This window comes from Gavialis gangeticus, unplaced genomic scaffold, assembly GCF_001723915.1.
Source record: "Gavialis gangeticus isolate Ggan-Ray unplaced genomic scaffold, GavGan_comp1, whole genome shotgun sequence".
Classification (NCBI taxonomy): Eukaryota; Metazoa; Chordata; order Crocodylia; family Gavialidae; genus Gavialis; species Gavialis gangeticus.
In genome coordinates, this window is record NW_017728993.1 from 41,922,275 (window position 1) to 41,942,393 (window position 20,119).

A 20,119-nucleotide genomic window follows, 5' to 3' on the forward strand; every position below is an offset into this window, starting at 1 on the left:
GCCCCACATGCTGGATCTGGCCTGTGGCCAGCCCTTAAGGTGAAAAGTTAGGGCACCACTGCACTGAACTGTGATGTGAAAGGTGGGAAGCAGTGGCTTCACCACTGCTGGTTGCATCCTGTGCCTGGCTCGATCCCACCCTGTACCTTAGGTTCCTCAGGGTATTGCTCCACCTAGGTTCTGAATCCCAGGACCTAGGTGCTGAGCTACGTAAACCAGGGAAGATCCTGATGTATGCAAAAGCAGAACTGCAGGTACTTGAGTAACTTTCAGGTCAAACAGGGAGGTGTTTCAGGAGCTTTCAGGGTTAGGCAGCTGCTATATGGGATTTTTTGGTTTATGGTTTTGGACTTAGTCCGTCTGTGCCCTGCTTTAGGTGCCTAAATTCTGATTTGACTCTAGCTCTAACTTCGTTGGTTTCAGTAGAATTATTCCTGATTCATACAGTTGTAAGATCAGAATAAGCCCCTACTGACTCCCTCCTACCCCCAGAGTGCTGGTGTACCTTCTTTCCTGAGGCAAAGCTTAGTATAACTGAGAAATCTCCAGGGAAACAGGAAATAATTACTTCAACGGGGAAAAGTAAATGTTTGGAAAGATTAATTTGATTCCTAAGAAAAAGAAATCAAATGTATGAGTATAAGAACAAATCATGCCACAGTCCTAATTAAATCAAAGGAGCCTGGCTTACGTAAGCACTTTAATAGTACAGGCAGAATTAATTCATTTTGCATCACTCTTACTCTGGGCTGGTTGTTCCTAGACTGTAAAATAAGCATTTTTTTTACTGAGTAATTTAAAAAAATCAATACAATATTCGCTTGTGTCAGGACTCAGCAGGATAAACTGAAACATGGAGAGGCTGCTCCAAGTACAAATGGCTACAAATAAAACTTACAGTAACATGATTATTGTGTATTACATTGTTTCCATAATACTTATCACATAATTTCTTAAAGATTAGTTGATACCTAGGCCTTTCCAGGAGCCTGAAACTGTGGGCCCTAGATAAATTATAATTTTGTCTCCTACAAAAAGGTACCAGGTCTTTAAAATTGCATAGCTTAAAAATTAAAGACTTTTGTGTATTTTAAACATTGAAGATATTTAGCAGTTTATTAATAATCAAAATGGTTAAAAATAAAGTATACTTTTCTCCATTGTTCTGTTAGACTGTTGGGGTGTTGGCTTTTTGAGGGGGGGTTGGTGTCTTAACTAGACAATACAAATAAACTGAACAGTTTGTTTGGGGGTGGGTCAGTTTCAATCTATGGTCTTCAGGCACCAGCTGGAGTTTGCAAAGTTTTGTATGCAAACATAGAAGAGAATATTTCCATTGAAAGAAAAATATATACATTGCACAGCTATGTCTGTTGATTAGAGCTTCTGTAAAATCACGGGTTGTTTTTCCTTGAATAAACCTAATTTAAACCTGCCCCTTTAAAACTTTTTAAATTAACTTCCTATTACGCCAGTGCAGACCACTGTGAGCAGCTCTAGTTATTCTGAATCCTTGTCTTGTTAGGCCGTGTTAAAAATAATTAGGTCTCATTTTTTAATATCCTTAGTTGGATGCTAAGTCCCATTTACTGGGTAACACTTGTGGCCTATGTTGTACAGAAGTAGAAGTAAGTAATGATAGTGGTTTCTTCTGTCCAAATCAGTGGAACTGATATTCAGCATCTGCATGACAACAGTGCTTAGAACAGAGGTTCTGAAGCTTTCCAGGCTCCTGCCATAATTTCTGGTGTGACCTGACTTTATCATAGAATTTCTTCCAGGGTTCACTTGTAAGGGTTTCAGTCCCATTTGGGATTGTGACCCATAGTTTAGAAACTACCAACCTACGAGTCAGGGATGGGCAAAATACAGCCCGCAGGCCAGATGCAGCCCACCAGGTCACTCTGTCTGGCCCGCAGGGCCCCTAAAAAAATAGAAAATTAATATTTATCTGCCTCTGGCTGCCTGTCATGCGGCCCTCGATGGCTTCCCAAAACTCAGTAAGTGGCCCTCTGTCCGAAATTATCGCCCACCCCTGCATAAGTCAATGAGCTAAGGTTCTAGTATGGTAGGTTGTACACAAACACATAGAAAACCAAAGTCTGGGTCACAAAGAGTTTAAATACTAAAAGGACTGCTGTGAACACTTGTCAACAATCACACTGACCAGCATTAACCTTATTCACCAGTCTAGACCAGGAAAACCTATGTTCGGCTCCACGTTACTTTACGTGGTTGTTGGTCACCATGTTCAGAAACACTAAGATTTCAAAACAGTTTAGACAATGACTTTCATTGATCTTGATACTTCAGTAAACCATTTGAACTGATCTAGTTATTGGAAAGATACTGTAACCCAGATGCAAAAGCTGCCAAAACAATTATTATGTTATCACTCTTATCTTCCTAATTTTTTTCTTCTTCCATATGTGATTAGATTGTTAAGATGGGTCCCTTCCATCCCTATGTTTCTGAAAAGAGAGAGAGCATTGATTCTCATTCTAGTTACCTCATGAAGGAAGTGTGTTGTCCTCACCTGCACTCCGATAGGAACGGTAAAAGTTATTGGGATTTTTTGGATTGTAGATGTACAGTAAAATGACAAAGGGATAAGCAGCCCTAAATGTAGCATGAGAAGGATCCCTCTGGTGCAGGCACCACAGCTGGAAGGCCTAAGTTCCCTTCTGAAGGATTCTTACAAGCCTTGGCAGAGTGTAAGCTGGAGGCAGAAATGGCAGTGATTTGGGGTTTGGTCCTGGCACTTAACTGTGCAGAGATTTGGGGCATTGCTGGGGCTCACAGGAAAGCTGAGGGTAGCTATTGTAGGAGATGAGCCACTCAGTCTTTCTGAGTTATACCATCAGCTTCTTCAGCCTATGGAACAGCTAAGGATTAGAAAGATACAAAGGTGGTTTCCATTCCCCGGGATGCAGATCTTATAGTGGTTTAACATTTTCCACCCAGGAGCCGAATCCACTTATTTTAGTTTTCTAAGAAGATCTCTATCCAAACAGCAGCAACAACACTTGACAAGTTGATATTTTGGAAGGAGAAACACTTAAAACCCCAATAACTTTTTTCATTCATTGTTTTATGCATCATAAACCCTTTAAAAGATAGCTTATTTGAAACAGTAACTGCATGCTGCTGCATTAGTATCAGATGCAAAGGGGATCATTTAGCTGGCTCTTTGACTAGAGCTCAAGTGCTTCAATTGGTACACAAATAGAGAAAGAGAGCACTACTGAGGACCAGTGAAAGAAGGAAATACAATACTTTCAACGTATCATCTCTTCAAAGCACTCCTATTATAAAAGTACTAGAGTGTGACTTCTATTTTTAGTTAGTATCATATTGAGGGTCTAGTAGTAATCTCCTCTCTTGGTCCCTTAATACCAAACGTAATTAGTTTTAGATGTTTATCAAAAAAAAGTCTGGTAGTAAGTAATGATAAAATCCCTGTTATTACAGCTGCCAGATCAACCTAGAACATACAGACTAGCAGCTGTCACAGGAGAAGTCAATTATAATGTGGGTCAGTGAGAACAAACCAAGAAAACAAAAGCCAATGTAACTTGCATTTGCTTACTTACTGAGATAAGTCTTTGAAATTGCTGGATACTGTTCGTTTGATAGTTGTAAAGAAAACATCAATTGATTTTTTTTTTTTTTTAAATGTTTAAAAAAAAAACCAATTTTTTTTTTTTTTTAAATGTTTAAAAAAAAAACCAATTTTTTTTTTTTTTTATTTTTAAAAAAAAAAACAAATGATTTTTTTTTTTTTTTTTTTTAAGTATTTACTTTTCCTGTCCCCTTCATGCAAATTCCTCAAGTGGAGCAGGTAAATAATAAGGAATGGACATACCCATTCCTTGATGGTGGTTATTAATACAGAGATCCCTAGATGCAAGAGTATTACTGTCACAGTTAATTTTTGTTTGTTCAGTATAAAATCTGAGACTATGATAACAGAGGAGGAGAATGGCTGAACATACACTGTAAACAAGTGTCAACTTTCAAGTTGTTGGTACCATACATAAGAACAGTTATGCATGCATATTAATAGTATGCAAATGTAGATGAATGACTACATGTATACACTCTTCTAAAGAAAAATACTATCAGATTTAATAGAGAATTCTATTTTCTCATAAAACCTTTTCACCTGATCCATGTAATTGTAGACACTGAATATAATTTCTTTTAAATTCTTTAACATGGTGAAAAATGATCTAGAGAGGAAATTTTCTGATGAATGCTATTTTAAGCATTGATTTAGGTAACCCTGGTAGAATCCTGGTAGTTTAATATCTATAAGTCCTGTAGAATTTTTCAATATGAACAAAATATGCTGAAGTTGTATATAATACAACAGGTAAACGTGACTTTGGGATTTGATTCTTCACTCATTTGAAAGTTCTACTCGTGAGGCTACTCCTCTTGAATATACTCGGTGAGATTTGCCTAATTGAGTGGGTCTTAACTTATTTCAGAACTGATGCACCAATTTAAATCTGCCTTAATCATTTTGTGTGGTTCACATATACAATGATATATTAAAGTCCCAAAAGAAATTATTTATTGTGAAGGGTGAATGTATTAATGTAGTATCCAGTTAACTTCAGCAAAGAATCTAACAGATCAGAGTAGTTAAAGAGAAGCAGCATGACATTTCACCAGAGATTAAAGAAGTCAGGTATAAGTTTAAAATCAGAATTAAATGGAAAAATCGGTAATATTTGAAGTAGGTAGGTATGCTGTGCCCAGGTAAGCAATAGCACATTTTTATTCATGAAGAAATCTGTTGGAACATTATATCTACATTTGTTTTTGATTTAACATATTTTAGTTAAAGAATTTTAAAATGTATCACTCTGTGTTAAGGAGGTTCTACAAAAGGCATGGTTCTTTTGATTTAAAGCAGGCATGTCAAATGTATGGCCTGTGGGCCAGATCTAGTCCATGGACCATTGCGAATCACTCATCTGACCCGCGAGATTAGATGAGTCTAACAGCACTGATTTAAAGTGTAATCTGAAAAGTGATTCAATGGTACTGCTGAATTTCATGATTATTCTCTCTCAGTGACTTAACATATCAGTCTGTTTTGTTTACAAAAGGATGAAAAGGATAAAGTCAAAGTTAAGGTGCATCTTTCTGAGTTTTCCAATAGTAATAAGAATTATGCAGGTCAAATCTGTTCCCATTACACTATCCCATAGCTATGTGGTTTCTGTTGTACTGACAGGAAAAGAAAAAAGCAAAATAGATTTTAGTTGGTCTAATAAAGGATATTGGATTTACCCAAAGAACCTTGTCCACCAGTAAAGTAAGCACTTGTATTTCTGAATGCACAGAAAGAGACGATTTGTTTGCTGGGAGACACTATTTTTTGAAAGTCAGGATCTACTTGAGGATTTAAAGAATGTGGTCTTGATTAACTTCCCTTGGGTAGATCAGAAGTAGTTATGTTAACACAACCAATAGACTGGAACAGCACTGTACCTAGACTCCTGGCAGCTATGGGCAAACTTTTAGTATCGGGTCCCCTTTGCCAAAGATGATGATAATAATAATTTTAAAATTACCATTTTGGGGCCACCTTTCTGTTTGGGCCCGAGCAGCCACCTGGTTCACCCATGCCTGTGTCTGGCCCTGGACTGGAATATGTGAAGTCTCATTCTTAGCAATAAGTGTCATCATTTTGTTTCCTATCAGGTGGAAATACTCGACTGGAAGACAAAAAAACAGCTGTGCTTTCTGGATAAGGTAAATGAAAACATACAGGTAAGATGGCAGGTGACTTTTTAGATTAGGTTATTTTTCCTTAAGGAATTTTAGTGACTGTGAAAGGGTAAGGCAGTGGCGATGTGTAGGAGGCTCACGGGGGCGCACGTGCACCCCCTGAGAGTGTTGGTGCACCCCCTGACTGGCTTAGGCAATGGGCAGGGAGGGCAGGCGGGAGTGCTGGTGTCCCCCCTGCGAGTGCTGGCTGGGGAGTGGGAGTGCCGGATGTAGCGCCACAGCTGCTTCTGGGAGTGCTGCTGCAGCTTCCTGGTCAGTGAGTTTTGCCATGGGGGGACCCTTATCCCCTGTCGGTGAGATTGGCCACAGGGGGACCACCCCCTCGGTCGCTGACTGGTTGCTGGGGTGGGAATACGTGCCCCCCCCGACTAAGGTGGCACCAGTTGCCCATGTGGTGAGGGGGTGGAGTTATATCTGCACAAGCAAGCTCTCCTACATTGCCTTATAAAGTACCTTATGTCTATTCTAGGAGCAGGAGTCAAAACTTCCCTCTGAATTTTCATTCATGCAATCCTCAGTCTCTCAGCTAAGGTCACTGAGTATTGCAGTGGGTACCAGTTATGTCTCAGTGACCCAAAATCCATCAAACCATGATCACGTTTTCAAAATTTGCAATTACTGCCAACATGGATGAATTTGAAACACAGTCTACAGGTGAAAGGCTCCCCCTTTCCTTTTACAGGACAAATAGCTTGACCTATTTATGTTAATACCAAAATACTTTGGCAGTATTTCAGAAAGTGTTAGGGACAGTGACCTGAAAAATGTTCACTAGAGTATTCTTGTGCCTAATGGTCATATTTTAAAACATGTCACTTACATGAACAATTTTTTGGTGTTGCTTAGGTGGAACCACATGCTACAATTAGAGAGATCAGATTGATGTTCCATAAATTATGTAAGTATTATATTTTTGAATGGATATATAGTGAGAGTAAGACCCACCCAAAAGAGCATGCAGTGAATCATCACTCAGCTCTTACCTATACTCTGCAGTAGTAGTTAGGAGGTGACTACACAGACTATAGAAGATGGCTACAACAAAGGAAAATATTCTATTGGAATATTCAGTACATATTATTTAAAGGGAAATTGTGTAGTTTAATAGAACATGCAATGTATATACACATTAATGCTAAGTAACCTGAACATAAGCATTAACTTAGCTGAGACTTTATAATAATTGTTCTCTTTTTTTCTAAACTCCTATTATTTATACAAACATTTGCTATTGTTTGTATGATTTTCATAATAAACATAAATCATAAAAAATCTCCAGCTAAAACTTTCTCTTCTTTTTGCCATAATTAAAACAGTAGGTAGTCCACAGGCAAAACTTATGGATTATTTTAGTATTTTCTCTTTTGTCTTGCAGATCCACAGTGGTATTCAGCAAGGCAGTCAATAAGACTTAAGCCTAGTAAGTATTAATCAAGTCTGGAGTAATAAAGATATGAACAGAGTACTTGCAGGGAGGGGTGCTCTATGGCCAAGTTTTCTACAGTAGGTGGGCAGTCTGCTAACTAAGTAGTAGGGCTGTGTGAAGCTTCAGTTCCTGATTCAATTTGGCAGGGATATGGCCTGATTCGGTGGCCAAATCTCTGAATCTGAATTGAATCAGAGAACCCTTTAATCTCTCTGAATCAAACTGGAACCCTCAAATCGGCAAGATTTGAAGAGATTCGGACAGGTTTGGAGATTTGGACATAGACACAGCTTTAAATGTATTTTCTACATACCTCTAGGTAGCAGGGACTCATGAGTGTTGCGATGCTGGGGTACATGGGGTATCTCATAGGAGCACGGGGCTCTCAGCTTGCTCAGTAGCAGACCTAGAAGCGAACCAGACGCTTCCAGGTCCTCTGGGGAGTGCGCTGGGGGGGCCCCCTGCACACCCTCCAAGCTCAGCAACTGGTGCCTCTTGGGTTGAGGGGGGGCACCCAGGGTTCCCCTGTGGCCAGTCTCCAAGCCAGGGGAACATGGGGGGCCCCTTAGCGCACTCCCCGGCATACCTGGAAGTGGACTGGAAGTACTTCCGGTCCAGTTCCAGATTCACTGCCGAGCATGTGGAGGGGCCCCCTGCGCTCCTATGGGACACTCCATCCACCCCAGCATTGCAGCGTTCACAAGCCATGCTGGTACCCTGAGGTATGTAGAAAGAACATTTAAAGCTGTGTCTGTGTCTGAATCACTTATTCTCTAAATCAGCATTGCATCTTCAGATTCGGATTTGGCTGAATTGAATCAGGGACAGTGAATCAAATCACTGTCGCTGATTCAGTCTGAATCTGAATTGAACAGGTGCTTCGCACACCCCTATTAGGTAGCGATGTGGGAAACACATGGGACTGGCACTCGCTATCTAATTAACTTGAGAGTTTACATTGTGTTTTAATGTATTTATTTTTAACTATTGAGCACTTTTACTTTGGAGACAAGCAGCATGGAATCTTATATTACCTTCACCTAACTGCAGAGAAATAGACCAAAGAGTGGGATTTAGTTATCTAAGGGTTGTGCGCTAGAGTTATCGGTTCACTTTAATTCTGTCTCAGGTGGGAAGTCACAGTTCTCTTGGTTGATAAGCCATTGCAAAATACATTAATGTGAATAGAGGAATTGCTGATGCAGCTGATGCCAGTTGGCTGATTCAATTTGTTTAGTCCTAAGTATTCCTAATAGAAAATACTTATTGTATGGCCTTGGTGCATAAGAGAAAGTGTAATTGAAACAAATCTGTTAATTCTTCCTAATTGTTCAATTAAAACCTTGTACTTACTTTTCTTTGCCTCTTTTAAGCATCAGAAATTTTATGCATACCTTTAAAATTATTAAAATAGTGCAGGTTATCACATTATTTTGGGATTAGTTCATGGAAAATGCACGATTTGACCAGCTGTTTGTATATATATTATCATGCCACATCCAGGGACCCTTGCTGAAAACTTGTCAGAGGCGAGAGCTGGACCTCTTAGGATGCCTCTGAGTACAGAAGCAGAAAGCCTGATTACCCTCAGCCCAAAGCAGGCACGTGTCTCAAGTCAAACCTCTTGTGTTGGAAGAAGTCAAGTAAACAACTAAACTAGGATTTAAGGAGGAGTGAACATATATATTGCCATGTAAAAGAATCTACCCATCACTTCTCATTGCCACAGAAGAGCCAAAACACTGTGGAACTGCCAAGAATCACTGGGCTGAAATGAGAGGCAACTAATTAAGTTATGCAAGGGTTTTGCATAATGTCATGGGGGAGGTCTTTCTAGGACAGCATTTCCCAAACTGGGGGGATGTGCTCCCTGGAGGGATGCAAAAGCTTTTGGGTGTAGGTCTAAGTGAATCACAGTGCAGTCAGTGACACAACCCATTTCAGCTGCTACTGCCACTTCCCTCGCTGCAGATTCCCCTCACTCATGGCTATTGGTAGCTATCAGTGACTGAGGGGAACAGTGGTGGCATCTGCAGTGGTGAAAGTATCCAACCATAATACAGCAGGGTGTAAACTCATGAGTTTTGGGAAACATCAATCTAGGGAGTTCTTGAATGATGCAAATTGACCCACCCAAAAGAGCATGCAATGAACCATCGCTCTTGGCTTTTATCCATACTCTGCAGTGGCAGTTGGGAGGTGACAAAGCAGGTTATAGAAGTCAGGGCTTGGTATTCTTCTTCATGGTGTGGATATCACTGATGCTTTATGGAGTCTCCTTGTTGCTATTGTTCTGAATACAAGAGCAAGCAAGCTGAATGGAAACATTCTGAATTTATTTGTGGACACCTCAATAAGTGTATGCGTCAGGCGGAGGATCTGTCAGACTGATCCAAGTGGTGTGGAAGGTTTCTTTAGGGTTAAGGTGCTACAATAATTTACTTTAATTTCACTGAAATGTGTATAACTGCTTCTTTTTCTCAGAGGGAAAAGCCTTGAGGGATGAGGAAATTCTGCAGCACCTCCCAGTTGGAACAACTGCTACACTGTATTTTAAAGATTTAGGTCCTCAAATAGGATGGACTATGGTGAGATATGCTTCAGATCTGACCCATTTTAACTAATGTTTTTCCTTAGTTACTTCTTGCATCACTTTCTGTTTCCATTTATTTAGGATTTCCATTTGCTGTCTGGTCTGATAAGAGATGCAGACAGTGAATCCTTCTTTTCAGTACAGTTCATTTAGTCAAAGAATCAAACAAAAGAGTGTAATGCAAACCTTGCAGTTCAGCCCCTATGGAAAAAAAACAGTGGTTGCTTGCACATGGTAGACTGGCATTACAGAACTCAAAAGTATTTAGGCATCAAGCTCTCATTGTTTTCAGTAGAGTTAGGCATCTAACTGCCTGTGAGGATCTGGGCCTTAGTGATTATACAACTTCTGTTCTTTCCTCTCAGAAATCAGGTTTATTTTGGTGTCCTGGAGTTCAGTCTGCAAAAATGAGTAAGTTTCTTGACCCCAGTAAAAATACTCTGGAGAATAAAATGACTCATCTGCTTGTTCGCAGAGGACAGAACAGCAATGGCAGGCTGGTGAAAACTGGTTATATCAACAATATTAATAGTTGTCCATCTGACATCACACGTTCTGCTGTCTTAACTCAAAGGAAAGTTCCATCATGGAAATATTATCCTGTAGCATTAAGCAAGGTAGCCAGTGTCTCTGTACTAGGCCTCCAGAACTTTTGCAAGATGCATATTGTCCTTTAGCTTTAATTTAAATGTTACAGCATAAAGGGAAAGTTCATTAGCAATTTAAAGGCACATTTGTCATTGTTAGCTACAGTGATTCATATATGACAAAGAGAAAATTCATAAAAATCATTACATCTAATTGCTATTCAGCAGGTATAAATCCTTATAGCCTCAATTTGGATCCTATGTTAGAAGGTCAAAATGATGATTGCAACATGAGCAGCTGAAAAGCAGAATTCATGTACACTGTACTACAACAGTATTGGCAAACATCATGAAAGTCAGAGAACTTTCATAAGATTGAACTCCATTTAGACCAGAGGCCGTCAGTGTTTTTGGGCAGAGTCCCAACAATACCCACAACCTCAATTTGTAAGATGTTGGTGTGCCAGAGGTGGATGGCGGGGGAGCCACAAGGGGCCCAATCTTTGCTGTGACAGTACAGCCCTGACCCCTTCCCTGCCATCTGCCTCGAGGCGCATATGCCAAACAAAATGCCTTCACATGCCATGCTCTGGCACCTGTACTGGGGGTTGGCTACTTGATTTAGACCACCATTGCTCTGTCACAATATTCAGATATAATCTAAGAAAAAATTCAGTTTCATCAAATAAAAAAAGTCAAGATTCTTCCCATCTAGTTGGTTTATAAATTTGGTAGGAAAAGTGCTGATGCACTTATATCAGCTGATGATAACGCAATAGTTTTTTGGACAAGAGTGCTTCTAACTGTATTAGAAGAAAAATAAATGTGTGTGTGTGTGTGTGTGTGTGTGTGTGTGTGTGTGTGTGTGTCTGTTACTTTATTAATATAAATACAATAGGTTTACCTTATTTTTCCATAATCAGGATATGAACTTCTTTTCCTCAGTTAGGAAATGACTATAATTAACAATGTCTGACACACAGTAAACAGCAATTCAAAGTGATGCTCCTACGAAACCTATATTTAAATTCAAATTCAATCATTTGAGACTACTCTCTTTTTTCCCAGAAGAGATTCTCCAGCAAAGGCTCTTCTTTTAACGTATGGTTTACACGTAGCTTTCTAAGACAAGATGAGGGATGGAGTTGCATCAATGTATATGCATCCACATTTGTCATGATTATATGTGCTGCCTTGTTAATTACACATGCAAACTTTGTCATTTGTGTATGCAATCACTGTTATTATATACAATCACTGCAAATGCGTGTGCATGCTATTCATACATATTTTCAACAATCTCAACCTCTATTTTGAAATGATGTAATGCCAAAAAATATCCAACCTGACTCAATGGAAGTCCTGAACATAGTATATTGCTAACCATAAAGAAACCAAAGCATAGTCACTGACCTACCCAGTCTTTTAATTATTTTCTTTCTGTTTTTGCAGGTATTTTTGATAGAATATGCAGGACCATTGTTCATCTATTTTCTGTTTTATTTCCGTATGCCTTTTGTCTATGGCCTGGATGAGAGATTTACATCAAGGCCACATCCAGTAGTTAAGTAAGTTCTTTCAAAGCCTTAGAGCAGTATTTCTTGCTAACATGATAGTTTTTTCCAAATGTCTTGCCACAATTGTTTTTTTAGCATTCTTAAATGCTTTTGTCTTGCTGTTTCTAGCTTGGCATGTATCTGCCATTCTTTCCACTACATCAAAAGGTTGATTGAAACAGTATTTGTTCACCGGTTTTCCCATGGAACTATGCCACTGAGGAATATTGTTAAGGTAAATTGTTACAAAATCTAACCATAGTCCTCCCTCCTATAAATTTAATCCAGCCACCCTCTATTCTGCTTCCCTGGCATAACTTTTTTGGTGAGACTTTGTGGTAATGTACAACTCTTACTCATAAACCTGTAATTCTTTTAAAAGATTTCTTACAATAACTTTGCCACTGCAAGCTATGTGCCACCACATCATTGCATCTCCTGTTATTTTTGCTCTTTTGCTTCATTGTTTTTTCAAGATGGTAATACCTTTAGCATTCTTTCCCCTTTACAGGCAGCCAGTTCTTTTAGGTATGAATATTTCTGAAGCAATTTTATATTTTAAGGGGGGTACAATCAAGCACATAGAGATTATTTTAATTTTTTAAATTTGCTTTTTATAATATCATTTTATAATAGTTTCTTTCCTTTGCACTGTCATTTTCCATTAGGTGATTATTCATTTACCTTTGCTTCTTTAGCAAAAAGCAGGATGACTGTTCTGCCTTTCTTTCTTTTCTCAGATAAGCACAATCTAATATTAAACAGCACTGCTGTGGGAGTAGAGTCTCAGTTAATTTGCACTCTCCCTGTTTGCTGAATGCCTGCGCAGCAGTACAGTGTACTGCATAATTATGCATTGACTATGGATATTACAAAAAATTGGCAACCAAATTTTAAAACAATTTTATATTGTTTTTACTCAAATATTACACACATCTTTTCCCCCTAAATTAGGCATCCAAAATTGGGGTGCAGGTTTTAAGCAAGGAAATTGATTTCTGTGCCTGAATGGAGGCATAGGGATGCTGAAGGAACACAGGCAGGAGGAGTAGAGCCTGCTGTCTGGCCAACATCTAGAGGCTTAACCCTGTCACAACTGCTGCCAAATTGGCCAAAAGCTGCTACCAATTTGGCAGTGACTATGACAGGGTTAAGCCTTGGCATCTGGCTGATCAGGAAAAGGTGGATGAATTATGCTGGTGAGTAGATTCTGCCCCTGTTCCATGTTGCCAGATTTCAGCCATGACTCTGGAAAATTCTTTTTCTTCTTCATTCTGCCTTCACAAAATAAGGTGCACGTCTTATTAGGGGACATGTGGTATGTTGGAAAATATGGTATATAAAATATGGAAGTTAGCAGATAATATTCTATATCATTTAGCTTTAGGGTACTTAATATTTAAACTGGGAGAACAGAGTGTAAACATGCAACAAGTGATCCCAGTGACATAATACCCAGACTTCATTATAGCAGTTTGTAGTGTGGGAATGGTGCCCAGATTTTCAAGAGGATGTTAGTACAGGGTAAGTTTGTGTCACCAAGATTACTTGAGATAGTTTGGGGTCCCCCTCTATTAGCCTCTCAGATCTAAAATAGGGCAAATCTTAAGTCCGTAACATTCTTAAACAATGCTGTAATATTCCCCAAATTCTCTCTCATATCTACTAGGAGGTGTGTGAATTTACATTTGGCTCACTATTTATTAATTTTTAATTATACATTGTCATAGTGCATGCTATAAAGGACACCTGAATACAGTCTTTCCTTTGTGAAGGAAATGTAAAGTTGGCTCCATAATATTTATTAGGTACATGGCCGGTGCTTCTGACCTTTAAACCGTTTTTCACAGTGCCATCTAGGGAGTTAATTTTTAAAATAGGGATTAAACAAGAATGGTAAGGTAAAGAATTAAAGGAGAGACAACAATGTACTGTAGTGAAAAGAGTAACTATCAGGTTGGAGGGAGATTTCTGGTGGAGTTCCTCAATAACTGGTTTTTGGACCTCTCTAATTTAATATCTTAATGACCCAGACACAAGAAAATAGAATGTGCTGATGAAATTTACATGAATTGGGAGGCATCATCAATATAGAGGAGAATTAGAATATCATGCAGGGAGAACTGGGTGACGCTGAAGACAAGAGTAGTAAGAAATTAGATGAAATGCAATAGTACAGACTACAAGGCCATGCACTTGGGGATTCCTATTATAAATTGGGGGCTCTTAGTTGGAAGTGACAGAGTGGTAGAAGGATTTGGGTATATTAGTCAACCACAGAATGATGTGACCCACTAATGTTATATATTCATAAACTATGCAAATACACTCCTACAATGCATCAATTGAAGTAGTTCCAATAGAAATAAAAGAACATTAATGTTAATGTGCAAGGCAGCAGTGAGATCTTATCTGGAAGGCTGTGTACTGTTTTGATCACACAAATACAAGATAGATGAATTCAGACTGGAACAGGTGCAAAGAAGGACTCCTTAGATGATCAGGGAAATGAAATAGAGGTTATCTTACATAGGAACTTAAAAGGAGCTTGGCTTGGTTAGCTTAGCAAGTAAAGGGTGAAAGAACATATGAATGTACTCTATACATACTTCAAGGGATGTAAATACCAGAGAGGAAGAGCTATTTAATTTAAAAGACTGTGTAGACATGAGAAGAATTGGGTATAAACTGGCCATGACTAACTGGTAATGAGGGCCACTGGCAGACTTGGGGAAAAAAACCCCAAAACAGTGCTTTACTTTCAGCTTAACTCACCCCTGCACTTAGCGCAGTGCATGCTCAGAAGAAGAACCGTGTCAGTTGGACGCAGCTTGCTCAGCGTCTGTATAGATTGTGCACTTCAGTGGGGCTTTTTGGTGCTTTTATCTAATAGCTGATTGAATCTTTGTGTCTTTTTCTTTCAGTGCAAACTGTATTTGTGTGGTAAATCATATCCTTTGACCAGTGCTCGTTCACTTTAATTACCACATAATTACAACTGTTTACATTTTAATGTTTAAGACATATTGTAAAGAACTTTCTTTTCTGCCCTAAAATCTGTTGGCAGATGATTTGGCCCCTGACATCACTGAGGTTTATGACAAGATTTCCTTTTTGTAAGTTTCCATCCCAAGAGCACAAGCCCTCAGGGGCAAAGTCTGTAATTTTGCACAGAGCTAAGTGCGTTTTGGGCCATAGTGTAAGCTAGAGCTGTCCAACTGGCAACCTGTGGAGTATGTGCAGCCCACGGCTTAAATTGTGGCCCCTGGGCTCCCACCCAGCTGTTGCTCTGCCAGTGTTCCAGATGCAGAACCAGCCAGGGGCTGTAGGCTCCCTCTTCCTCTGGCTCCTCATTCCGTGCCCCAGGTGGCAGGGAGATACGGCTCAGCCAGAGAGCTGAAGGTAAATTGGAGCACCCAGGTGCGTGGAGCAGAGTTATGTGGTGTGCAGCCCTATGCCCCATGGCTCCTGGTCACCTTGAAGTTGGACAGCCCTGCTGTAAGCCAGTTATTAACTGTAGTTGGCAGTGAGGGTGAAGTTACATGTTACACTTTAACCATACAAAGGGCACTTAAAACTTGAACATCCATGTGAACCCATGCTAAGTGCCCTCCAAGCATCTGAAAAGTTATGCCACTTCAGGTGAGGGTTACTTCTGAGTTATGCCACCTAGATTGAGTTAGGATATCTTCAGTCTGCTCCAGCATCCCAGGATGCACCACTCCCAGGGTAGCTCTGCCTCCACAGCAGGGATAGCCCAGGTATTGTGGCTTCTAGCCACATCCTGCTCCAGCCCTCTAGTGACAGGTCAGAGCTGTGCAGGCAAGAAACAGTATTAACCCTTAACATGCAGTTGTTCACAGCACGTTCTAACTTTAACACTGCTTAGCATTTTACAGATTGAGTATGGTCAAAGTGTAATGAGTAACTTCATCCTGACTGGGAGCCTCAGCATAAGTCCTACTTCTTCTGCTACAGAATTTATATCCGTCTCTGGAGAAGTCATTTAATCTCTTTGTGCATTAGTTCCCCATTATCTGTAACTTAGTGATGATAACACTTTCTTTTCTCTGCCATTTCTCTTGGTCCCCAAGTCTGAGGGAGTGACTGCCTCTAAATATATGTTTGTATAATACCTTGTAAAACAGGGCTTCAGTCTTGTTTGAGATCTCTGGGGACTTCCATTGTGCAAACACTAATTACGGCAACAGGGAAAACTGAAATTCATCATAACACTTGATACAGGTTGAAAGGTGCACCCCTTCTTGTGGGGTGTGGCATTGTATTACCCCTCGCACAGTCATTCCTGAAAGAACCACATTGTCAGACCGACTGGCTACAATCAGCAAATAGCTTTTCAGATGCTGAGCTTAGATACACCCTGCCTCTGGGCATTCCTGCTAAAAATGCTGTGTCAGTGCATGTCTGTAGGTAATTGCTATCGTACTACTTGACTGTCTCTGTACATTTAAGCAAAGCCCAAGTATCAGAGCCTTCCTCCTCATGACAAATAGCTCTTCTGGGAGGATGTGGACTTACAGCTGGTCATAGATTTGCCATTAAGCAATTGCTGCGAGTGCCAAGATTATCTCAGGTCAAGTGCAGGTTTTATTACTGTGCTCACGTATCTTTAACTGGAGACTTTTAGGCTTGGCAGATTGTGTTGCATTTGAAATGCACATTAACAAAATAAAAATCCCTTCCCTCCCGCCATGCTGCCTGTGGTATTTGTATGGAACATTGATGGCAAATTTACATTCCTTGAAATTCAGCAAAAAATTCAACTTGCAATAGCAGAGGACCAGCACGTTTGCCAAAGCTCTTTAACAGAGTTATTTTAAAATTTGTTAGGAACCCTCTGAAGCCTTCAAACTGAAATCCATTTCTTTTCATCCTCCCACCTCGGCATGTACTCACCTACACAGTTATGTTATTGCTAGGATTTTCTTTGCATTTGTTTTGCAGGAAAACATTTTAAAATGAACGTGACTTTTGCAAACAATGTAAGGACATCAAAATGAGATTGAATGGTGAGCTTCGATATTCAGCGGTGACCCTTTAAACAATCTGTAGGCTGGCCACTTTAAGATTAACTGCTCCACAGTGATAATACCTGGATTTTTTTGCTTTTCTTTTTTTATCTTTCTTCATCTCCTAGTGCCTTACCTCAACCCTAGTCATTCACTCTGTGAGAAATGTGTTTCCCACGAGAGTCTTCTCTAATCTTTGCTCACCAGCCTCTGCTGCTTTGTAGCCGTTTGTGGGGGCAGTTCTGCTTATCTAAATCAACCACGCAGGGCAGTTTCCTGGTAGGCTGCCTCTGATGCCATCATATTTACCCTCTAATCCATGGAATGGTGGTAGCTAAAAATTTGAGTCACTAACCACTTGGGATGGCCTTAGCTTTACGAACTCATTGGCCGTGTCTACACCAGATGCTGACTGCGCAGTCATTACTGTCCTGTTGTTTAGTATGTGTATAAACAAGTACTAAATGACTGCACGATAACCATATTACTGCGCAGTGTGCCAATAAACAGTTTTTTTGTGATGCCAACTACACAGTAGCCCGAGACTACTGTGCAGTAGCGTCACCATCATGGTTTCTGCCCCACAACTGTACTGTGCAGTAGTCTCAGCTACTGTGCAGTCAGCATCTCATGTAGACATGGTCATGAGAATGGAGCAGTGTGGCCAGAGAGGAAAAGCAGAGCACAAAAATCAAGGTACTCTCTCTGTAAGAGTTAGTTAATTGAAAACAGCACTCTGACTGGTCATCCTAATGTAACCAGCCGTTGGCTACTTACAGAGTTATTGTTGAAGTGGATAAATCTAATACTAAATCTGACCTTTCTTCCCTCTGGGTACAAGACATACATCACCTTTACTATGTAGGAAAAATAAAGATGCATGGTGCACAGTCTTATTGCATAATAAATCACTCATTCAAGGTAAGATTACCCCTTGAAAACTGTAAGTTTACTGTATGGGAGACTTATGCTGTAGAATATACCAGGTGTCTATTCCCCTAGCTTTCTTGTGTCAGGATAGCTGTTTGTGTTTAATGCAGTCACAGTCACTTGCCACCTAGTGGCCAGGATCTGTAACAGCAGTAATTGAAATTACTGCACAGTACAAGAGTGCATCTACATGTGCACGCCTGTACTTTGCAGTAAATATGGTGACTTACACTGACTTGAGCGTGATGCAGATATCAAATTTATGCCCAAGTAGTTCCTGCACAGTAACACACATGTAGACATCTTACTGCTCAGTAATGTTGTGTGTGTGGACTGATTTGGGACTAACTTTAGTCCCAAGTCAGTCCACATACAGCATTAATGCGCTTTAACACCTGCACATATAGACACCAGCCTATTCCCGCCTACTGTTCATTAAATTCAAGCTGGCATAAAAGCATGTGTAGACATGCCCACATAGTAAAATCTGAAGTGATTACTTTATTTGAGGGTTGCTCAACTTCTGAGCAGCTGGGGGCCAGCATGCAGTGAGCCATGTGATGTGCTGCCATGCAGTGGGAGTGCTCTTGCCATGAACACCCTCTGCTGCACTGTGCGGGTGTTCCTACTGCACTATGTCACACAGTGGGACAGGGACAGGTGCAGGCAGTGGAAGCTAGAGAAGGGAGAGGGCCCCCAGCAACTGCAGTGGCAGCACCAGGAGAGCAATGGGGGAAGTAGTAGGACCAGGAGCCCTTAGGTCTTTGGGTTAACCCCTTGGCCCACAAGCCACCAGTACAGCCCTGCTGTATTGTATTTGTGTTGTGCGTCCAGACCCTTTCATGGCTTGCAAAATACACATTGCTTATATTTGGATATAAAAGGATTTAAGTGTCTCACCACCCATTCTCTTCCAACTCTGTTTATGGATGCTAAGATTAAATCTGCATCTGCTTTAGACTGATAAGCTAGATTTTCAGGATGGTGGCATACAGCTCTAAATCCTATTAAATATTATAAACAGCTGAGTTGCTAATTACACCTCAGAGTACAGGATGGGGGAACCTACCTGCTGCCCCCCCATGAGCCTAGCACCTCACACAGCTGTTCCCCACAGCTGCTGGTTGGAGCAGGGCATGGGCAGCCTTGAGGCTCCCTACACACTCTGATCAACTGGGGACAGTGGCAGCAGCAAGCAGGTCTCTCCATCCTGAGTTCAAAGGTATAATTAGCAGAGTTTGCGCCCTGGGGCAACCCTGCTGAAGAGAAGGAATGGGAGTGAAGGAAAGGCATACTGGAGGGGTGGGGATGCTGAGAGTGGGAGTGGGGTCTGCTGCCCCCAGCTCCCAGGCCCAAGCCCCCAGGTGTATGGGGTAGGGGGTGGGTGTGTGGGGCAGGGAGGCCCCAAGCAGCTACCTGCGGGCTGGAAGGCTGCCAGCCTTCATGGAAAAAAGCCACATTTCCCACATTTTTCTCCTTTAAAGGAGAATCCATCTTTAAAGTTTGTTCACAACCCTTTCATATATTCTTGCAACCCACGGGTTGAGAAATACTGCCTTAGGGGACCCAGGTATATAGAGGACACCAATAGAGGACAACATTACAAGAAGCAAGGAGGGGTCTTTAAAAGCAGCCAAGGAGCACAGGTCCTAAAACTCAGCCAAGAACAGATCATTAGAAATGTTAGTGAAGACATTTTCAGTGGAGTCTGGAAGCTGGATTTGGGGAAGGTCAAGAATGGAATGGAAAGAAAGGAGCTGGTTGTTGGTTGTTTAAGATGGGGAACATTAAAGCATGTTTGTATATGGAGGGCAAGGAGAAGAGCAAGGGGAGGTGGGAGGACAAGGAGGGAGGTGGGAATAGTTCTTAATGTAAAATTCATAATAGATGTTCATTTTGTATTTGGCAGTCCAAATCATCTCCTTCCTTAGCACACGGCTTTTATGATACCCCACCTCTGAACTGTGTGCCCTGACATTAAATGGGTTACTAGACAAAAAAAAAAATCTTCACCTTTTGGGCCATGTTTTCAAAAACAGTTTCTGAGCCAAGCGGTCTGTGTGTTGTGACAAGTGATATTTCACTCTAAGTGCAGCACTCCTTTCCTGTCATTTGCTCTGACTTTACTATGCTTGGTCTGTCATGTTTATTGTGTTATCAGCAACTTGCAAGATCAGCCCGAGTGACTGTTA

General features: G+C 40.6%; 1 protein-coding gene across 1 annotated transcript in view; it reads left to right on the forward strand.

Annotated features, from left to right (window-relative positions):
- TECR (trans-2,3-enoyl-CoA reductase) overlaps window positions 1–20,119 on the forward strand; it is a gene marked incomplete at its 5' end in the record, with an annotated part of 42,602 nt that overhangs the window by 11,569 nt on the left and 10,914 nt on the right. The window contains 6 exons of the mRNA XM_019501636.1: window positions 5,719–5,769; window positions 6,652–6,703; window positions 7,181–7,225; window positions 9,716–9,819; window positions 11,864–11,979; window positions 12,097–12,202. Coding sequence (XP_019357181.1) covers window positions 5,719–5,769; window positions 6,652–6,703; window positions 7,181–7,225; window positions 9,716–9,819; window positions 11,864–11,979; window positions 12,097–12,202 — 474 coding nt within the window. The remainder of the gene's footprint in view (window positions 1–5,718; window positions 5,770–6,651; window positions 6,704–7,180; window positions 7,226–9,715; window positions 9,820–11,863; window positions 11,980–12,096; window positions 12,203–20,119) is intronic.